General features: G+C 41.7%; 1 protein-coding gene across 5 annotated transcripts in view; it reads left to right on the top strand.

Annotated features, from left to right (window-relative positions):
• The window catches only part of dock4b (dedicator of cytokinesis 4b), a 131,393-nt gene that overhangs the window by 91,734 nt on the left and 16,954 nt on the right, over positions 1 to 22,705 (top strand). For 4 of the 5 annotated variants that reach the window (XM_030439547.1, XM_030439546.1, XM_030439543.1 and 1 more), the window contains exons 29-47: positions 388 to 488; positions 713 to 771; positions 1,543 to 1,691; positions 2,151 to 2,236; positions 3,777 to 3,803; positions 4,208 to 4,303; positions 4,391 to 4,451; positions 5,930 to 6,023; positions 6,122 to 6,270; positions 8,809 to 8,895; positions 8,990 to 9,094; positions 9,366 to 9,507; positions 12,295 to 12,461; positions 15,061 to 15,147; positions 17,261 to 17,437; positions 20,028 to 20,111; positions 21,073 to 21,192; positions 21,623 to 21,744; positions 22,688 to 22,705. The exon at positions 22,688 to 22,705 is cut by the window's right edge and continues 94 nt beyond it. In XM_030439547.1, the coding sequence (XP_030295407.1) occupies positions 388 to 488; positions 713 to 771; positions 1,543 to 1,691; positions 2,151 to 2,236; positions 3,777 to 3,803; positions 4,208 to 4,303; positions 4,391 to 4,451; positions 5,930 to 6,023; positions 6,122 to 6,270; positions 8,809 to 8,895; positions 8,990 to 9,094; positions 9,366 to 9,507; positions 12,295 to 12,461; positions 15,061 to 15,147; positions 17,261 to 17,437; positions 20,028 to 20,111; positions 21,073 to 21,192; positions 21,623 to 21,744; positions 22,688 to 22,705 (1,931 nt within the window). The remainder of the gene's footprint in view (positions 1 to 387; positions 489 to 712; positions 772 to 1,542; positions 1,692 to 2,150; positions 2,237 to 3,776; positions 3,804 to 4,207; positions 4,304 to 4,390; positions 4,452 to 5,929; positions 6,024 to 6,121; positions 6,271 to 8,808; positions 8,896 to 8,989; positions 9,095 to 9,365; positions 9,508 to 12,294; positions 12,462 to 15,060; positions 15,148 to 17,260; positions 17,438 to 20,027; positions 20,112 to 21,072; positions 21,193 to 21,622; positions 21,745 to 22,687) is intronic. The other variant, XM_030439545.1, reaches the window with a different exon arrangement.

The raw sequence follows: 22,705 nt of genomic DNA, 5'->3' as shown, positions 1-22,705 counted from the left end.
ACTTAGAATAAAAGTCATAGGTTTTTTCTATATTTCTTTCTGTGCATTCAACTTTAACACTTTGATAGAGACATTAAACAGAGCTAATGCGAACAATAATCTGAAGCTTAAGGCGGACAATACAATTAGAAAGGACAAAAGCAATAAAATCACCACATAAGAGAAGAGCGTTAATTGAATTGTTCTGTTATACTAAACGTTTCCTGGTCCAAGTTTTAACATTTAGTGTATTGAGGAAGATCTGCTCGTTTGTCCACAATAACCAGCAGCAAATCATTCTGTTTTCTTGCCTGAATTTCCTGAAAGCTTAAGTTAGAGGAGTAACTTTTCCGCGCAGCTCTGACACGATGCTGTTTTTTTTTTTTTTTTTCCCACCGTCATCCACAGGTGTGGGACTCGTACTTCTACCTGTCTGTCATATTCATCAACCAGCCCTGTCTGCAGCTGGAGTCCTTCTCTCCCTCCAAGAGGAAGAAGACGCTGGAGAAGTGAGCTCTGTTTTTTTTTGTGTGTGCTAGGATGGCCTGTAACGAGACGTATGCTCGCTCAACAAGCCGTCCTACCCTTCTGCTGTTGTCTGTCAAACAGTCACACACACATATACTCGAGGCAACATACAGTATAATGAGTACTTAACATGCTCTGCTGTGCAGCTGCTCTGTGTTAGCCGGCAGCGAGCACAGGTGTCTAACCATGATGTTTTATCCTGCAGGTATGGAGACATGAGGGTAATGATGGGCTGTGAGATCTTCAGCATGTGGCAGAATTTAGGTAAGATGATGAATCTCAGTCCACATGGTTCACACTGCCTGTTTTTATTCCTAAAAACTCACAATAGATTGTTTAAAAAAGACTCAAAGAAAATCAAACTTATCCTGAGTGTCGATGCCAATGAAAAAAGTTAGAGTTGGGTCTGACTTCCATCCCAGCTGTAAGTATCTCTTACAGGCTCATAGATATCTCCTCAGTTATTCCTCTGGTGATAAAAAAAAATCGGACTTCTTGAAGTCTGTGTGACGCACTAACATCACAGGAAGAAAAAAAAACCCATATAAACTCTGAGTTCATGCTGATGATGAACTAAAAAAAAACTCTGACTTTCTCTCCATGCCAAAAACTATTTGTCACCATGGCAACCAGCTGGCTGCCTCACTCTGCCTTTGTTCTACTTCAAGTGTTTGATGGACCAGTATAATTTTGTTTTTTTCTGTAATTTCTCCTGTATTTATGTGCATTCAAGTGCACAATTTAAAATGCACTTTGTAGTCACTTTATCTCTGTTCATTTGATGTCAATATGAACGGCACAGTCCTCCCCATTAACAGGAATGAGTTTTAACTAACGCAGGTGCTCTGGTTATTTGATTGGAGTGCAGTGCACTTAAACCAGATAATCATAGCAGCCTGTATTGCAGTTGAATTTTTCAAAGAGAAGACGACTGTTGTCAACAGTTGGACAGATTGCCTCTGACATAAACAATCCGTCGTGTTCAGGGATAAAGTGAGAGCGTCACCTCTGTGTCGACCTCTGTCTCTCCTCCAGGGGAGCACAAGCTGAACTTCATCCCGGCGATGATTGGTCCGTTCCTGGAGGTGACGCTGGTGCCGCAGCCTGATCTGAGGAATGTCATGATCCCCATCTTCCATGACATGATGGACTGGGAGCAGAGACGCAGTGGCAATTTCAAACAGGTACACAGCTGCTAAAGATAGATTTTCTCACCTGAAACTCGAGCAAAGCAAAGTTAACCCGCTACATTCATACATATGTGTTTGTTCACAGTGAATATAAACTGTCCTCACGATGTTTCTTAATGAATTACTTGGAACTTTGCAAATATTACAATCTGTTTTCTAAGTAAAGGTTTGTTACAGTGTTGCTAAGTTACCAAGCTACTCGGCTTTATTGTTCATGGGATGTTAGACTGTATTTACAAAAGTTAGTGATACATTTACGAATGCAAGATTAAATCATGGAACTGAAAACGCATCAAAAGCAATTGCCTTTATTTTGACACTTTGACAAGACATCCAGTGATTCAGTCCGACACGATGTTCAAGTTTTTAAGCTCCGTACCATCTGTGATTTGTTTTTCCTCTAAATCGCGGCAGCCTCTTTGAGATTTTTTAATGCTTTCTTCATCCTCGTAGGTGGAGGCCAAGCTGATCGACAAGCTGGACAGCCTGATGTCCGAGGGCAAAGGAGATGAGACGTACAGGGAGCTCTTCAACAGCATGTGAGTTAGAGGAAGGCAGCAGTAGAAAGTGATAACATGAGGATGAGGAGGCATATGGGTTTGTTTAATTAGCGTGGATTTTAATGAAAAAGGGAGCTTAACTAACTTAACAGCCAAATTGCAATTTAGGAGGCCAGTTCAGGACACCGGCGCACACCCACTGAAAGACAAACTAGCTGTTTTATTGAGTCAAATGACCTGAAGTGATGCGACCCACACGAGGCTTTGTCAGGTAAATGCAACTCCGCAGGTCGTTTTCCTCATTAAACGGCTGCTTTATCTGTAAGTGCAGCTTCTGAAAACGAGCTTTTTAACCCTGAGAGCCAAAGTGCACAGATAACAGCGGTAACGGCGCCTCGCCTGAATAAAAACAAGTGTTAAGTGTGCCGCTAATAGGATGTTTTTTGAAAGTTTCACATTTGCGTCACATAATCACAAACCCGTCATTAGAGCGAAGGAACAGACAGAAGGTTATTCTTTATTGTGAACCTGTTAATACTGAGTAGATTGATTGATTGATTGATTGATTGATTGATAATAAAGAGAGGTAAGTGATCATTATCCAGTCACCTTCATCTTCACACACGCCTCCTCCTCTGAGTCCGCGTCCACTCTGTCCCTGTGTTTCCAGGTTTGTGTCCCTGCATGTTTCAGTGCATGTGCTCACGCTAATGTGTGTGTGTGCGTTAGTGCACTGGTTCCAACCTCCCGACACCACTCAGGGGTCAAAGCTTCTTCATTTCAAGGGGTGTTAGAAAGTTTTTTTAAATGTAGAGTTGGTCTTGCAGCTAGTGGTCGGGACTAGAAGCTCTTGGCGATATGAAGAAGACAGGACGGGTAGAGGTTAGCTGGTTAGCATGCTAACCTCAGTAGAAATGTCTTTAACGCAATACGTAGCTAACGTCAGAACTCTCATTTTTTCACATTCCGTTGTTGATTTTAGTTCTTTGAATTTATTCTTTAAGCCTAAGTTCTTAGAATGTCACCTTTTAAGGAAAAACGTTGGGAACCACTGTGTTTGTGTGTGTCCCTGCTTCGTTCCGTGCCTGTTCATATTTTTATGTCCCACTTAAATTAGATTTCAACTTCCAAAAAGTCATCTTTCTGATTCACACACATACTGTACGTTGTGCTGACTATCACGTCGATGTGAATCAAACCTTAATGAGTATTTTATCAATATGCATCTACCGTAAGTGTCCCTTTGTCTTTCATAGTCAACCATTCTCTTACCCGCCATTTTTACATGTGAAACATTGCAAAAAACAGTGTAATATCACTACGTATTATTACATCTATATATCTAATGTGTAATTTTATGCTGAGGAATTATTATTATTAAGTTGCAGATATCTCATTTTTAGTTCTATGATTTTAGTCTATTTTTTATCTTTTCTTGCTTGATTAATTTCTTGTTTTAGTTTTTAGTAATTTATTTTCCTCCTACTAACTCCACTAACCCCTAAACTAACCTGTGTGCGTGCTGATATTAATCGTATTAATATTAATTTATTCCGCCTATGCTTCCCGCCTGGAGTAGAATTCCTCTGTTTGGTCCGTACCCTAGGTAAGACGCTCTCCTCTTTGTTCTCTCTGTGTCGTCTGTGTGAGGGGGAACGGCGGCTGGGAATCTTAACTTCTGCCACTTCAAGCTAACGGCAATATTTAGGGCTGCCATGTGTTTGTCATCTTAAGCAGCCCAGTTCTAAAAAAAAAAATCCATTTAGGTCAATTATTGTAAGTTTATTTTTTAGCCACCTTGGGTATTTTATTTTGTTAACTCTCACAGGCAGGCCAACAAGCATAGGTGACACTGGCGTGACTGGGATTGATTTCCTCTTTGCTTCGCCTCCCTTTCCTTTGCAGTAATTTCTTCGCCCCCCCCCCTCCCTGTCACCTTTTTCTCTCCCATTTGCTCTCTTTTACCTCTTGTCTCTTCTCATCCTCACATCTCTCCATCTTGTCCTCCAGCCTGCTGAAGAAGATTGAGAGGGAGACCTGGAGGGAGAGCGGGATCTCTCTGATCGCTACCGTCACTCGCTTAATGGAGAGATTGCTAGACTATAGGTGAGAGTGTGGACATGGGCCGTCATGTGTTATCTGCAAGAACTCTGTTTGTAATCTTTGTGGCCACTGATGATGTTTCTGTCACAGGGATTGTATGAAGCTGGGAGAAGTAGATGGGAAAAAGATTGGATGTACCGTCAGTTTACTGGTGAGTATCAGTTTTTTGAAGAGTCTGGCGTGTAGGCTGTTTAAAACTGCTTTTAGCGTCACTTGTCACTGATTACAGACTTCTTTTTTGGCGTTTACAAAACCAAATCTTCATCATACATATTAACTTAAAGGCACACTATGCAGGATTTAATGGTTGCTATTGCAGTCTGATGCACAAAAACATCCCAAACACAGCAGAATCATAAGTAAAAACAGGCAGAGGGCCACTTGATTGAGAGGGATTACTCTGCTACTGAAGGCAGCATGCTAATCAGCTAGCCTCGTCCTGTCTCGTGATATCACTTCATACTGCAAGAGGCGATAGTCTGATAGCCCCAATAGCTGGTTTCAGCTGGGAAAAAGACAACTACTGCAGCAGCTTATTTGCCTGCAAAAAAAGCCTGCAGCTGGTTAGCTTAGAGCTGCCCAAAGGTAAATAAATCTGTCTCCTGGAGCCTCCAAAGCTAATTTATTAGCATGTTATACTGCCTATGTTGGATAGTAATAAAGAGGCTCAGGGATGACAGACACAATTTTATAGTGATAGTGAGGTTTATAGGGAACCAGCGTGAATGCAGATGGTTCCATTATTTCATATCCTTTACATTGTGCAATCAACGTTTACTTCATGATGTTGAAGCAGAAAACTGGACTAAATACCATGATTGATGAGCTTTAGAGGTGCCCGCAGGCTGGCTGTTTCATCCTGCTTTCACTTTTTATGCTAAGCAAACCTGCTTCTGGCAGTAGATTTATAATTTTATCCACAGATATGAGAGTGGCATCAGTGTTATCTAACTTGGGGAGACTTTTTGATAAAGCTGTAATAAGTCTCCTCTGCAGGTCTTTACCTTCCTTAACTATTAGAGCAGTTTTTATGTGTGCTAAAGAGAAAAGAACATGTAGGAGCAGCAGAATATAAAAATAATATATTTTTCATTACTGTGCTCACAAGTCCTGTGAAGTTGTTGTCTTTTCATGGATAAAGAATGATCTGAAAAAGGAAATATGTTGTAGAGGTCTTCAGTTCATCAGAATTTCATAACTTTTGCAATAGTTGTGTATTTTGTGGGATACATAATTAGTTTCTGCGAATGATGAGATCAAAATATGAATTTATTTCGCAAGACTTTTGTTTGATCACCTTCCCTCGCAGAGGTAACAAAACTCTGACAAATTCAGTTTTTGTTTCTTTCCTTCCTCTGGTGTTTCTATTATCGGTCCGTCTGCCCACTAGGTTCTCCTTATGTAACTGCAGCCATCTGTAAGAGCACCTGGTCGTGTGGGCAGATGGATCATAAGTCACTGCTGAAATATACTGCCGCACCTCTACCATAGAGCAATCTGTCACTTTGAAAAAAGAATTGTCCTCATTTGCATCTCAAACTCTAATTTTCACAATCCCCTTCTCTTCCTCTCACTCTCTCGTGGTTCTTCCATCCTCATCGTCACCGCATCACCCCCTGCTCCGGTCAGAACTTCTACAAAACCGAGCTGAACAAAGAGGAGATGTACATCCGCTACATTCACAAGCTGTACGACCTGCATCTGAAAGCACAGAATTACACAGGTATGCCAAAAGGAATGACCCTAACAATGCAGTGTGTGTGAGTGTAGAAGCAGACACAGTACCCAACGTGTGTTCCATCTCCTGACTGTGTGTCGCAGAGGCGTCGTACACCCTGCTGCTGTATGACGAGTTGTTGGAGTGGTCCGACAGGCCGCTCAGAGAGTTCCTCAACTACCCCATGCAGAGCGAGTGGCAAAGGAAAGAGTATCTGCATCTCACCATCGTCCAGAATTTCGACAGGGGGAAGGTGAGCCTCAACACAAACCATGGTATTTTCTGAGGTGGTAAAAATCTCATCACAGTTGCAACCTTAAGTCAAACAAAGGTAGAGACAGAAGAAAAAAGAAAAGTTGGGATCAACAACCTCATATCCTCTATTGCACAGCAATTGTTATTTGATCAAGTAAAATGAATCGCCAATTATTTTGATGACAGATTAATCGTTCACAAGTAATTTTTTAATGCAAAAATGTATATATAAACATAAACATATGCTGGTTTAAACTTCTCAAATGCAGGCGTTTGTGGCTTATCTTTGACATTTATGAAAGTAAATGGAAAATCAGCGGGTTTCAAACCCAAAGAAGCAATTGGACAAAAGAAGGGCTCTGGGAAATTGTGAGGAGCATTTCTTTGACATTTTATCGGCTAAACAATTATTGAAATAGTCTCCAAATAAGTCCAGAGTAAAAAGAAGAATGGCACTCTTGGCACACAGCACATACCTCCGCCAAGGCCCAACAGTCACTCAAAGCCACCTAAATAAACCTGTTACACACACAATACACACCTGAGTTCTTTCAGCAAGATCCGCGTATTATTGCCTGAGAAATTAACGAAAATGTTTTAAAACGTCTCGCAATATTTAAGAAAGTGAGAAAACATCATGATGATATTAAAGCTACCATCCCCTGGATCAGATGGGGAAAGCTGAATCAAATATGCTGTTTTTATATATTATATAATGTTTATTTCTATAGGGACAGTAATGTAGCATAAACCTACGTACATATATGTTTACAGGGTGTTTTTTTTGTTTTTTTAATCTTTGAGCACTTTTTGAATTCAGCGCTGTGTTTTGAAGTCAAGTCAAGTTTATGTATATAACATTATACAATAGGAGTAAACTCAATGTGCTTTCGTACTTAATTTATTTTCTACTTACTTACACTTGCTGTATCATCCTTCTCAATTTATGCTTTCTTTTTATCTAGAGGGAGCAACTGTAACGTACGCCTTTCCCCCTCCGTGGGGATCAGTAAAGTATTTCTGATTCTGATTATGCCACACATGACCGCATTTATAGCCTAAGCTAATATGCAGTGTCCATCCCTAGAAGGCCTTTAAAATACATCAAATATGAACTCACCAATGAATACACAAGAGACGGTACAAACAAACTCAATGATAAATATGTATAAGAAAATACAGACAGAGTGATGCAAGACCACAGTACAATGAAACAAGAAGGACCTAAAATAATCCCAGTCGAGATCCAGTTTGAGTTCTTGCAGGTGACAAATTCCATATATGAAAAATCCCCGTTTGGATGCTCTGCATGTTACCGAGATCGAGTGGAACCACAAGGTCACTGAGCACCTGAGCAGCCTGGTGATGGAGGCTTGAGTAGATGAGTTTAAGATAAGTAAATCTGATAAATGTAATGTATTACATTTTGGTGATAGCAGCTCAGAGATACCCAGCAAGACAAGTGACCTCTTAACTCAGTTAACTCCCATTAAATGTGCCACACCGCTGTGGAGGCAGCGGCGTGTTCGAGTTTTATTGAGAGCACTTTTTGCTACCGAGCCAGCTTCTCATGCATATTCTAAAATGAAACCCTAATTCACACCTGGCATTTAAAAAAAAAAGAAGCACAGTCACATTATAACTGGTTTGTTGAAACAAATGAATACATGGATTATATCCTAATAAGCTTTAAAAGACAATTAGTTTAACATTAATACTTGAATGCAGGCGGCATTCACACAAAATGAAATCCCTGATAAGAGGAAATCTAACAAGTACATGTCATTTGCAATCAGACATTTAATTTCTACCTGTTGTGACAGCGGCTCGAGGCATCAGCACCTCCACACATGAATCACAAAAATTGCTTGCAGCTGAACTGTAGGCGCACGTCTTCTCACCGCTACTTGAAGAAATATTGTGGTAGATGGTCCCAGCTGTGTGTGTTTTTAGGCCTCAGCTGGGAATGAAAAGTGAGACTGGCAGCTTGAACAGCTGATTCAGTAGGAAGCAGCATTTTCCTTTTCTTCTTTTTTTGTTTCTCCTCCTCCTTTTACTTATTTTCCCTTTTAATCCTAACTACCTTTGCCATGGCCCTGTGCTTTTGTCGGGGAAAAGTGGCGTTATGGAAACCCTCCAAAACTGCACACATCCGAGAAAAAAGGAAAAAACAAAAAACTTGAACATCCCTGATGAAATAACACTGCACTACGGAATCATTAAAACTGCTCCCCTCGTTACTCATAGTCCAATTTTCCTTCACATACCCGAGCTTTGCCATCTGCCAGCGCCGCCGCGTAGGGATTAGAAGGCGGCAGGAAAGGAAAGCTTTTCATTTAATTAGCAAGATGGCTGGGGCGCTGGGGTGTACAGTACCTGCATGAAGAGGTTACATTCAAGTTCTGACTCGCCAGTGCCACCTAGTGGGGACCGTTGGGCTAAGCAGCACCACTGCATAGCACGCTTTCGCTCCCCACTTTCTTCGTTTCCCAGCCGTGTGTTGAGGATGATTCACTGTTTGTTCTCACGTCTTTAGTGTTGGGAGAACGGCATCATCCTGTGCAGGGAACTGGCCGACCAGTACGAGTCTTACTACGACTACAGGAACCTGAGCAAGATGAGGGTGAGTTGTCCACAATGAAAAGGTAGAAAAAGTAGGAAATTAATCAAAAAATATTCACTTACTAATTCATCTAATGCACATTTTTGGTTCCCAGATGATGGAAGCCTCTCTCTATGACAAGATCATGGACCAGCAAAGACTAGAACCCGAGTTCTTCAGAGTGGGTTTCTACGGAAAAAAGTTCCCTTTCTTCTTACGGGTAAAGAAATCTCCATATTCCTTCTGTGTCATGAATATTAAGTGTAAGAGAATAATACTTTCACCCTCTCCTGCAGGAAGAATTAACTTTCCTTATATAAGACTCCTCCAGTGCGAGGTGACATTCAGAAACTCTTATTCAATGCCATTAAATGATGTAACAGGCCCCTGTCCTTGGTGGAGTTCGCAGCTGAGGCTGCAGTCGCAAGGTGCGGCCACTAGGTGTCAAGCTAACCCCACGCTGTCTTCTCTTCCCCCTCCTTCCTCTGCAGAATAAGGAGTTTGTGTGCCGCGGCCATGACTACGAGAGGCTGGAGGCTTTCCAGCAGCGGATGCTCAACGAGTTCCCGCACGCCATCGCCATGCAGCATGTCAACCAGCCCGACCAGACCATATACCAGGCAGACGCGCAGTGTATCCTTGCATATATAGAGGGGAACTCGCTCACAGACGAGTGCAGCCATGCTGAACAGACATCATGACATGAGAGCAGCGCAGTACACATACACAAGCAGAAGTCTACACACACAGACACACTGGGATTGCTTTTTGTTCACGCACACACAATCACCTGTAATTAGGCACCATGCAGCCTTCTCTGCCTCACAGTCTCTTGTTTGATCAAAAGGCCCATTCACTGATGAGCCTGCACTCTTACTGTACTAGATGTTTACAGATTCGCATACAAGAAAGAAACATCACACTGTGATTTAAACACAACAAAACCCCGACGGCTGAATTTCCACCTGGGATAAATTTTCAATGGATCCACCCGCACAATAATCTGTCAACAGTGTCCTCCAGCTCGATGATAATACAGATAAGAGAAACTTTTTTAAATGAGACCGATGTACTACAGTCATCTGGGTTGCCTCAGATATTTCATTAAGCTTTGCAGGCAGCAGTGAGTGCTAAGAGGACTTTTCATTTTCAACCTGTGTTCCGTCTGTCAGCTTACACCCTGGCTTCCATACCTCATGATTTATTTCCCCCAAAAACGTCCATACAGACTCAGCGATAAAACTGTAGCAACAAAGAGGGCAAAACGTTTACCCTGCTTAGTGTGAGGGATGTGATTTCGATGATTTCACATCCAATCAGTTCCTTCATAGGTTAGCTCATAGCTCATTGTCTTTGCATCTTCTTCCCGACGCCTTACTCTATCACAGGCTCAAACTTGGTTACATTTCACTGCAGCATAGTAGAGAAATTTCACCTTGAAATCATCTCTAAAACTAATAAACACTATTTACAGTATCCTTGAAATAACAACTTCAAAATCATGTTGATGGTACAGTGTCTTGTTATAGGGTGAATGGTGTATTTCTACACTATGTTGCCTCAGTGAGAGGGTCGGATCACAGCGTTGCATTCATGTTTACTTCAGCATACAAGTTTTCAACACTTAACATTGTTCGGATGTTATGAGTTTTGATTGTTGTCAGCAGCTACATTCTGCTGAGAAATTGTTACAGACCTGGGATTGTGGTGTTGCACTTAGAAAACCGTGGGGGGCGCCACGTCGCACAAAATGCCACTTTGTACATAATGTTGCATTAAATCCACTTGGCTAACATGGTACCTGTGTGTTGGGTATCAAAATTTCCAGAAAATTCCAGCTAATTTGTCCTAGAACAATGTCGAACAAGATAACTTGGCCCTAAAGCGTTTGTTTTTGAAATTCTTCAAATCACTTGCGGGAAAAAAAATCCCTTCACTCATGTGGATTTATACATTTGTGCTTGAATTTGGTTTGCAGTTACAAAAGTAGTGTTCCATATGAGTAGATTAAAGAATCATGAATGTCTAAAAAAAAATAAAATAAATATGGTCAAATGTTTTAATTATATGGAGGCAAGAGAAGATATGAAAGTTTCATGTCATAATTATTCCTTGCATTCAACATAACTGCAATTCCTAAAATTATCCAGTTAATAATCAAAATATTCTTCAAACTAAAATTGCAATAAAACATGCCGGAATCACTTGAACCTTACATTTTATTTGGACTAGAATATTTTTATTGCATCACAGATGGGACGCACATCAAAGAATCTTAAATAAGTCATCCTAACATCTTGCTGCACAAATAAAAAGAAAAAAGAAAATGTTGGTAATCTCATCCTGCTGGCGAGCTACAGAGGAAAAAATCTGACTGTAAAATGATTTACGAGATGTAGGAGCTGTTGGGGCTCCACCAACACATTGAGAGCTATATGGTTCTCCATAGAGTGTGTTCAACAATATGGGAGCCTTTTTAATTATTCACACTAATGTACGGGGCAACTGTTGGCCTATATAGAAGGAGAGGGAGGGAAAAAGCAAAAAGACTAAGTGACGTACTGACAGAGGGACGTGTTCAAGTTTGTCATCTTGTTGTTTTTTCCGATGCATGTGATGCGTTTGCTTGTATGTGCTTCCCTTGCCAAACAGGACAGGGGACTGTGTGAATAAATTAGCACACCGCTGCGTTGTCCTCACGCGACGCAGATCAATAGCCTCCCCCAGATCACTCGCCCGTCTGTACATCCTCGTCGCAAACACTCATGTATACGCAGTAGCTGTCACAACTCGTGGCTGAGCAACGTCGACTGACACGCTTCCTGTTCTTCTATTATCCCCCATAAGTACCATAAAAAAGTCTTGCATTCTGCCATTTTCTTCTCATGTTCTTCTTTTGTAAGTAAGAATGCCATGTGTGGTGTGTGCGTCGTCGTCGGAGTGTTTGTGTGTATGTTGGGGGGGGGGTTGGCAGGAGTACCAAAAAGGTGGGTCAAACCAGTTGGCAGGAAAGCATTCCCTGTCATCAATTATTGGTCGGTAAGTAATTGCTGCTTTTGGTCCCATTTGTTTCCTTGATGTGTGGCATTGTGAGCCATTCGTGCTTTATTGTTTTGGCCCCTGTTAATATACCCTTGGCAGGTTATTGTTTCTACGTGGATGTAAATAAAAAGTGTGTGTGGTCAGTGGCCTGACTTATGAAACCGAAAGATATCGCAGGAGAGTTGCCCACACAAGCGCTTTACCTGACTGCATGTGTGCCCGTCTTCTCTGTGAGCGTGTCTGCGATTTCCTCATGTTCTTCCAGGCCACTGAAGGATTCCTGTCCGTTTTAATCTGCAGCACCTTCTCCTCGTCACTCTCTTTCTCTCTCTCTCACTCTGTCGCTCTTGCGTCTTCCTTAACTTCCGCTGCTTCCAGACCTGCAGATCTACGCTGTCACCCCCATCCCGGAGAGCCAGGACGTGCTGCAGAGAGACGGAGTGCCTGACAACATCAAAAGCTTCTACAAGTTCAATCACATCTGGAGGTTCAGATATGACCGGCCCTTTCACAAGGGAACCAAAGACAAGGAGAATGAGTTTAAGGTACGTTTGTGTCTATAATGCATTTCGAGGAATTCAGATTTTGTTGAGATACTTCAGTGGAGTAGCTGCGAAATGCAATATGCTGGGAAATAACTACCGAAAATCAAGTTTTCCTTGAACATTTCAGAGTGTAAAAATGACACATTTATGATCATTAGCATTTGGCTGATGTCAAACGGCTTCATTTTCATCTGCACCCAGGTATTAATCTGTGTGCAGCGCATGTTTTATTCAGGCCGACTCCTGTATCACCAATTATACACACGCTGCACACGCTCTAAACACACACACACACACACACACACACAGGCCCTGATATTAGGTGCATAAATATTCAATATGAACACACACACACACACACACACACACACCCCATGCAGTCATTTCACTCTCTCAGTTCTATCAAAGCTATTTGGCCAAATTTAATCACGATATCACATTTCCATCCCTGGCCCGCAGGTGGGAATAATACTGTATGTATGATAAACTTTTGCATGGTGAGAAGACTCCGCAGCAGCCGGGACGTGGTGTCATCAGTCATAATAAAGCAATAACGGACAAACTCAAGTTTCTATCTGCAGAAAATAATAGTTCACTGAAAGGTCAAGGCTTTCATATTTTGTCTGATTTTTGCTTTCAAATTCCTGTTCTTACACTGTGACACATGTTTTTTATTTAATTTTTCCAGTAGGTTTTCAGGTGGGTTTCTTAGCCTTTAAAAGCAGAAAATCAATAAAGAGGTTGTGTAGTGAGTTGGAAGACCCCGCTGCAACCTGAGTACACTGGATCGATGCAGTGTGTCAGCACTCATCTGCTCTGCTGAAGTGTCCTTGAGCAAGACACCAGGTCCCAAACTAACCATAAACTAAATTAAGCTGTACTGAATCAGCACCTTGATGGTCACCTGGCTGTAGATTGAGCCCAGAAAACAAAATGTCCAACTGGGGATCAAAAAATAAGTAAGAACTTAATTATGTTTTTTTTTAACTTTTGTTTATGGCTACATATCAGTGGCAGAATGTAAGTACATTTACTCAAGTACTGTATTATCGTGAGCAAATTCTGTACTTTTTACTCCACAACATGTATATGGCAACTTAAGTTACTAAACTGAAACTCTAACCCTTGTATACAAAAATAAATAAATAATTTAAAAAACAACATAAAAACGGTGAATATTAGATCCGATAATCCGCCAGGCTGAAAATCAGTAGACACATAGTATAAAGTGTAAACATGCATTTAAATAAATATATAATTTACTTTTAAATTAAATGTTGACACTTGCATAACATTATTTTGGTTCTTATCGGAGCAGTATGTAATTGTGTATAATTGGCTCCCTCTTGAATTCATAATCCAAACAAATATGAGGTGGCTTGTCACCATAGTAGCCGCTAACTGCTCCTAATTGTAGCTGCCACTAACGAGTTAGCTGAGTTAGTAAGCTGTGCAGCGAGCGGTCCAGGCTGGGAGCTTTGAGCAGTATTACAAGAAAGGATGGGCCAGGGCTAGCTGGTTAGCATGCTAACTTCAGTAGTTATCTCTGCAACACAGTAAACAAATGTCTTTGACATAACGTAAAATTCATATTTCTTGACACTTTGTTTGGTTCTTGTTTGTTCATCTTATATTTCTGACTGAAATTCTCACACATATCAACTGGCTACATATAACATCAGGCACTAAATGATATATTTATTGGGGGTTTTCACTTTAACCAAAGTAATATTTTACCATTATCTCTTTACTTTTACTCACGTATGACTTTAAGTTACTAAACACTACTAAATTCCTGCAAAATGTAAACATTCACAACAGCCTCAGGTGTGTTTACAGCTAATTGCTTTACATGCCGAAAAACTATCTAGGTCTATTATATTTAATGGAAGGCGGATATCTCCCAAACTTAACAACTCACAATAAAACAATCTAGATAGATAAATAGTGCTACAACTAAAAGGAAAAATATGTATTTGTGATTTTGGGGTGAACAGCCCCTTTAAAAAAAAATTTGCCTAAAATCCAATAATCTGGATTAATGCCCTCACAATGTCAAAATTATGGTTTTTGACATGTCTTAAAAATTGTTGACTTTCCTCCAAAGTTACACTATCTTCCACCTCGCTTTTAAACTGTAGCCTCTTAATGACTACAATTAACTGCTCTCCATCCGTCACGCTGCCTGATATGTTTACAACAATCACAGTGTAAACATCGCTCCAGTTGCTCCACTGTGGTGTGAATCTACTATGATGATAGCCTGCAGTGTATATACTAGAGTTTCCATAGTTTACTTGCTGTCAGAATGACCTTGTGGGATGTTGGCGTATTGACAAGCGCGCTGGCTGACGGGGTAAGTGGTGGAACATGAATGATGACAGGAGATATAAGAAATGACATCTGACCTACACCTACAAGTGGGGGTTTGGCAGTAGGTGTGCTCAACATGTTTTCTTCCAAACTATGTAATTAAATAGTGCGCTGTCTTGCCAGAGAAACAGCGCATGTGTGCATTAGATATAACTAGCTATGGATTACTTTTTAAAGTGTTCTAGCAATCAGCTTGTACTGATGAGTGTGTTGTGTCTTGTTACAGAGCCTTTGGGTGGAGAGGACGACCCTGACGCTGGTCCAGAGTCTTCCAGGCATCTCTCGCTGGTTTGAGGTGGACAAGAGAGAGCTGGTGAGTGTGACCACCCCTGATGAAATATCCGTGAAGAAATAACTGCAGCACACACAGGGGACACTGTAATACGCTTTTATTTTGCAGGTTGCAATTTAGAGCACTCACAGCCAATACCCAAGTATTGATCCGAGTCATTACATTGAACAGCAATAATGACCCAGGTCAGGAGTTTGGGGCTATTGAACACATTACACTTCCTGCAGTAGACAGATTAGATGACGCTTTGATGACCAAAATGTCCAATTTTTCAAATGGATTTCTGTGTTGGGAAATTTTTACCAATACTTGTTCTGTGTTTCTAGACCGAATCACTGTCATATTTGATACCAGCCCATTGCTTCGCTGTTGCACATTAATCCCCTCAAAAGCTTTTCTGTCTCGGATCTTCTCGCTCAGATCTCTAAGGAGTGGGAGGATTTTAAAAGCTGTTTTGTCCGGCGTATGCAAAACATAACACAGCGTCTGTCTCTGTAGGTCTAAGCACATATTCTTAAGCGCGTAGCCGCCGAGCATGGTGTGAAATTGTGGACTGTAAAAACCCCACTGTTATTCTGTGATGGTTATGCAGTGCAATAGCATATAAAATATAGATTTGGCAAAAGCTCTATTAGCAGGAGGATTAAGCTTTGCGTGAGGCAGAGGAAGAAAAAGAAAGGGAAAGAATATACAGTACTGGATGAAGGGAAAGAACGCTGTTTATGCATCCATGAGCAAACGCAAAAGTGTCCGTGTGCGAGTGTTTTTGGAATAATACAGTGCATGCCTTAGACTTTAAGTGGAATTCTGCTATTTTCAAAAATTTGCCCAATGTTTACATAGTTTGCTTTGTAAATGATTCATTTTGTTTTACCCAGTAGATTGCATCATCCAGCAGCTGCAATGTAATCCTTGTGGGCAACAAAAGTTCAACAAAAGTTTTTGCCATTGATGGGCTCAGAATGTTATTCTGAGCGTCTGACAACATGAGGGAAATGATTCCTACAGAGGCGGACCTTTTTGTTAGAGAGTTGAATCCTTTTTTTTTGTTGTGCAACCAGGAACAGCTACCACGTCGCTCTCACCAAATCCACCAAACCCCATTTACTGGAACACACATTTGTCATTGTTCAAAACACTTCATTCAAACTTGACAGAAACCAAAGAAAACATCCTGGTTCATCTGTCCACTCTTCCAAAAATCACCAATTCTAGTTTTATTCTTACTGAACTCCAGATTTCATTTCATCATCTTCACACCCAAATATCTATACAAGTGCTGTAATTCCCCTATAAAGCCAATATAATGATATGTTTAAATCAACAAATTGCTATGTTAAGAATAAGGATTTTGCTGGTAATGCTTAAAAAGATAATTGTCTCCCGACTATTTCCCGTCACCTCTATGGAACATTTCAGCATCTTTCAGCTCATTCTTTGACTACACTCATCAAACTTCTTTCCCGATGCAGCAAGCAGCACTTATTAGTAAACAGGCCCCTAAAAAATCTCCTGTACATCACCTGCCCCAGCATCACATTTAAGATAGATAATGTTAGCATCTAGCTTGAGAACAAAGTGCAGTATTAAGCAGCAAAATGGCAGGATATTTCCATCAGGAGTTGTTGGAGACCAAAAATGGAGCTAAAAGGAGAGCGGGAAACTGGCCTCCGAAAGGTGCAATTGTTTTTCCATATCTGCTGGATGCATGAATAACTCACTGTTTGCTTTTATATGTTATCAACTTAAACCATGATGATATTTCAAGATTCTGTTTAAAGCTTTTTTATGCAGCCCTTAAGTGGCAGTGTCTATTTTATTGTGTTTGCAATGTTAAGTTGAAAATGTAGACTGATATTATGCGCACATTTGTTGAGCATGTTAAATTGTATGTTTAAAGAACGGCTGACATTAAAGCATCGGAGTCAACCTCCAAATATGCTGGATCCAACACTCCCCATAATGCACCTCGACAGCACAGTACACCCTGATAATTGCCCTCTTCTTCCACCTTGTAAATCAGATTCTCTTTTATAAATCTTCATTTCAGATTTTTTGAAAGCTCCCTTGAGAGCCACAGAAGAAGTGACCCCATAAAACTAACCGATTCCTCCACATCCTCCCGTCATCGTAGGTGGAGGTAAGCCCGCTGGAGAACGCCATCGAGGTGATCGAGAACAAGAACTTACAGCTCCGCACATTGATCACCCAGTGTCAGAGCCGGCAGATGCAGAACATCAACCCCCTCACCATGTGCCTCAACGGGGTCATCGACGCCGCTGTCAACGGGGGGCTGGCCCGCTACCAAGAGGTATGGATGGATAGATGGAGGATAAGGTTGGGGGGTTTTAGAGACTGAGGCAGCGATGACATATGGATCGGCTAATGATGCATGAAGCTGGGTTTTAGCGGAGCGATGTATGGACAGGGAGCGTTTTGCGGAGGGAGGAGCGGATGAGCTGACTGATGGCGCGCGAATGGTTGGGCGAAGGGTCTGACTGATGTGAATGGATGGTATGGAAGTGGGAAGATGAGATGGAAGGGTGGATGGATGTGGGATCGGTCAATGGATGGATGCGTGGAGAAAGAGGGGTCAAAAAATGGCAGGCAGAGGAGTGAGGGGAAAGATTACAGAGAGTCGAATGGCGAATAATAGCAGAACGAACGAGATAGGAGTGTTTATTCAGCCGCTGTAATAAAACTGGACGCTGGTCAATACAAACGTTTGCATCTGCTGCTTCTTCAAGAGCTCCTTAAGAGTAGACGATAAAAACATTCTTGAACCAAGCGGAATGCAAAGACGTCCACAAATCGACTCGAGAAAACTTTTTTTTTTTTCACCCTCAGCTAACTAAGTGGACTCGACTTGCTCGGTGTCGCATAGCAACCACCCTTTCCTCCGGGAGCACATATGTGAAGATGCATGTGTGTGAATGTACTGTATGTGCGTGTGTTTGTGAGCGTACATTGGGTTTGTGCAGAAGTAGGTATCTAGGTTTCCACAAACCACAAAGGAAAGGCTCGCTCAAGTGCTACCTGAGCTTACATCACACGCCATCATTAGAGCACAATATAGCATAAAAGAACTTCTTCCATATACATTTTGTCAGGGTCATGTATGTGTTTCTATGGATACACGTGTATGAAAGGCGTCTCTCTGGGTTAAATGACCAAAGTGTTCTGGGGACCCTATTTTCAGCTTTTTGAGTTCTATTATTACATCTTATCTATAGTACATTTTAAATCCTGAGTTTGAGTTTCTTCTCCAAAAGTACATAGTGCCCCTTTTAATTTTCATATCAAACACTATAAAAGCTGTTTTCCTTGAGTCGGACACAGATGGGGCCGTGGCGAACACCGCTGATATCGACACTCGTTTTTCCTTTTGCGGCGTACGACACGCAGCACCCCCTCACCCACCCGTGCTATAAATCTATTAATTTCCCGGCGTAATACCAATCGACAGCTGTGAAGGTATGTCGGGCTTCAAATGAAGGAGGAATTGTCATTATTAATATTCAGATTTATTGCTTTAGTTTGAACCCTAGGGGAGGGGGGGTTGCTGTCTGATTTATTTCCCCTCCCCTCAACGTTCTATCTCTAATTGGACTTTTCCAATGATTAACTGAGCCAATCCATGGCGGGGGCCTCGCTCCCTGCAGCCTGGCGACGAATTTCCATCATTCGTAGAAGATTATTGATTATTTTTTTCGCTGCCTTTTCCGGAGGTCCTTGGTTGGATTTTCTGCTCCAGGCAGCACTTCTCGCTCTAGAATTACTACTGCGGCGCTGTTGCATATGGACTATAATGTTTAGGCAATAAAAATGTTTCATTTCGTCTACATGTGTCGCAGGTTTTAGTAACAAAAGACCGTGGCAACATGTTCAGTGCATACTAATATAGGCTATCTTCGTGGAGATTGCCATCTGAGGATGTTTGTCTGGAGGAATAATATCCTTGTTTCATTGAGGATGGCAGTGAGTGTGTGTGACAGGTCTGAAGCAGCGCCGAGCGTCTTTCCTCTTCAAACGTCATCTGGCTCTGTCTCTTTGGAGATAAACAGCTGTGTCCTTGTGAGAGGAACCGTGCTGATCCTTTTTTTTTGGTGAACTCCTCCTTTACCGTACCTTTCAGCCTTTTTTATTGTGTGTATTTGTGTGTGCGTGTGTTTCCCTCTGTGGCAGATTTGAAAGCAGATTACGAGCCGGGTCTTTGATCCGCTCGTCGTCTCTCTGCTCTTTGTGTGCTCTGATGCAGATTGAAAAGGATTTACTGTAATCTGTAGACACATCACAAGTGTCGATGGCATTGTAAACAACAAGGAACTGGCATTTTTAATATATGGAAGGGAATAAAAATTGTTATCATCATTCGCAGACCAGACATTTTTTCAGCGCATCTGGTTCTCGCTTGAGTCGTGCTTTTTGTTGTCGTTTTTGAAGGAAAATGTCTGTGAATGTCGCAGAAAGGCGCACAATCAAGACATGTGATGTTTCTGAAGAGACATGATCTGTAACAGGAAGCAGTGACAAGAAAAGCTTTTAAAATCTGAGACTAAATTAGCCCCTAAATCAAAGTAAAATCAATTGTTTGATTCCGCTAATATCCATTTGGCTGAGTGTTTCTCGTTCTATATTTTTAGCTCTTTATTCTGCCCCCTGAACTTGATATTAATAACACAACACAAACACCTCAGACAGGAGTATTTCACCTCGTTTGAGCTGGATGTTAGTTGACTCTGTTTGCTCACTTTGTGTGAATGTTTTTTCAAGGATTCAACCGAAAAGCGTGGGGACGCTAATTCACTGTGTCAGCCCAGCAGGGACTCAGGTAAACTCTGCAGTGCAGAAAAGCTCCTGGTGTGCGCATAACAGATGTTTCTCATTTTGTCTCCGCGCAGGCCTTTTTCGTGAAGGACTACATTATGAATCACCCCGAGGACGGTGACAAGATCGGCCGACTGAGAGAGCTCATGTTTGAACAGGTTTGTAATAAGAGATATGAGGGCTTAGACCTTGGAAGGACTTCGGAAACAGTTTGTGACAAAACACTCGTGTGCCAAAAAGCGGAACTTGAGTTGTTCGGTTGCTAGTGTTATTTACAGAATAAGGTCATTTAGTTTAGTATTGAGTGCTAATATCCGGTTTTTCTTGTAGAAATGGGATAAAACATCAGTGAGGATTGGCAGGTTCCCTCTTCATACAATGCAAAATATTTCCTTCAGTAATTGTCCCTGTCACAGGTGGACAGACACTTATTTTTAGGCCGACACCATGTCTGAGAGTTGCAATAAATCGCATAACAATATATCGGCCAGTGTTTATTATTGACAGTGTTCAAAATGACCTTTGACATGTGTTCGGCGTTTCTATACTGTAAAAACGTTCCTGCAGCTTCGCAGCAAATTTTGCAGGATCTGATATTTGGTGATTTTAAAAGAAATTGCGTGCCACCACTCGAGGAGGGGCGTGTTAACGTTTTTAGCTTGGCGGCTACAGCCAAAACAACAGGATGCTTCAACGCTGTTTTGCTGCGAAGCTCTAGAAATGTTCAGTGCACTACAAAACTTCCCCTTAAAGCGCCTGCTAGATGTCAATGTACTTCGCATCAGTGTGAAGGTGGGAGCACAATGACCGCATTATCATTTTTGAGTGAACTTATCCTTCAATAAATTGTGCTTACTTACATTCGATCATTGGCTATTCTCGATTTTGACACTGGTACATTTGCTGTAAGAAAGAAAATCTATCGTTTCTAAATATTCCTTATCGGTATCTTCGGTTACTAATAATCTGTATTTGCCGCAAAAGATCCCTAACTTTTGCCTTATCGTGTTTAAAAGATAATGGTGAAAAAAAATAATTACAGTTAATATTCCAACAATATTCCTCTGACTTTCTGTTATTTATAATATCCAGAGATGTTAACCAGCTCCTGTTTTGCAGGCACATATTCTGGAGTACGGCCTCGCTGTGCACGAGAAGTTTGTTCCCCAGGACATGAGGCCGCTCCACAAGAAGTTAGTGGACCAGTTTCATCTGATGAAATCCAGTCTTGGCATTCAGGTACGTCAGAAGAAAAGACGCCTTCATCCATCTCAAAGAATCTATTTAGAAGGCTGCGAGTTTTGTAAACTAATGAGGGATTTGAATATCAAGTCAAGCCAAAGTTAGTTTGTCAATGACTGATCAATCGCATCAGAAAGATTTAAGAACTCCTTCTTGAGGTAATGAATTTTTCTCAAATCATTAAGTCTCCTTTAGTCCTTTATGGAAGCACACACTGTATGCAAAAACAGAAACCGACCGCTGTGTTCAGACTTCCAAGTGAATGACCCCTCCGGTCCTCCAGGGAGAAAATCCACCCCTCATTAAACAGACTTCCTTTTTGCACTTGTGTGTGTTTTTATTTATTTATTTTTTTTCATACCTCACGCTGGCACCGAGAAGCATTTAATCATGTGCACTTCCTCTCCTCCAATTTAAAACACCCCAGGAGTTTCCAGCTTATGTGCGCGCGAGCCCGGTGCACTTCACCAACGGGAGCCCGCGGACCTGCAGGAACTCTGTGCCCAACATCATTAGCCCAGACGGTGGCAGAGGGGTCGCCAGGCGGAGGTGCGACCTCGTTTGTCTTATTTTGTCTCTTTGTTTTGATGTGACGTTTCTCTTTCTTTCTTTTCTCCTCTTTGTTTCTCTTGCATAAGAAATCTAAATAGAACTCAGAAAGCTTTTTACTTCAGGTTTAAAGTTCTGCTTCACATTGTCTCGCCTTCCTTCGCTGTTTCTGCGGTGCCACCCTTGACTGCAGATCTGACTTTCCATCTTCTTTATTCTTCTTTTTGTGTCCCCACCTCACCTCCAACACCACACTCTGTGCCTCTGCACCTTCCCTCTCCTTCCTCCCATTCCTCACCGGTGTGCCATACAATAGGCGGGGGCTGGCACCCACAGGGACACTTTCTGTGTGCCTGCCGCCGGGCCAGAAGGCAGACGTGTGTGTGTGTGTGTGTGTGTGTGTGTTTTGATGTGTTCAGTGACCCTGCCACTCTGTCTACCTGCGACATTCTGCCTCCACAGTCCATTCCCAGGGGGCACGTCCACACAGAAAGATACGGACACACACATCACCTCCATCTCCCCATGACATTTTGAGTTTTACTTGTCGAGTTTTTGATTTCTTTTTTCTGTGCTCTGTTTGGAATCACAAAACCGGGTTATATCTATTTTCTTTTAGCACATTTTTTTCGTGGGCAAAGACTTCTGCTTCAACCTTCCTTTAAAAAACATTGTGTTTGTTCTTTAACCTTTGGTTTAAACTTTTGCCTTTCGGTAGACGAGTCCTGGATGAAATGCTGCGACTGCTGCATCGATTATCTTCTTATAATCTGACATTTTCTATCTCTGTTTGTCTTTTTCCCCTCCCTGCCTGCCCTTTGGTGGGACTCGTGCTGAATTTTTTTCGGTGAGTGAAACCTCTGAAGTCTAATGAAACAAAAAAAAAACCTCTCTCTGCTGAAAGCCAAAGTGACCATCTCTCTCCGTCTCTCAGCCCCCGCAGCTACCCTGCGGTGAACCG

This window comes from Sparus aurata, chromosome 14 (assembly GCF_900880675.1).
Source record: "Sparus aurata chromosome 14, fSpaAur1.1, whole genome shotgun sequence".
Lineage (NCBI taxonomy): Eukaryota > Metazoa > Chordata > Actinopteri > Spariformes > Sparidae > Sparus > Sparus aurata.
This window is presented reverse-complemented; position numbering and strand designations above follow the sequence as displayed.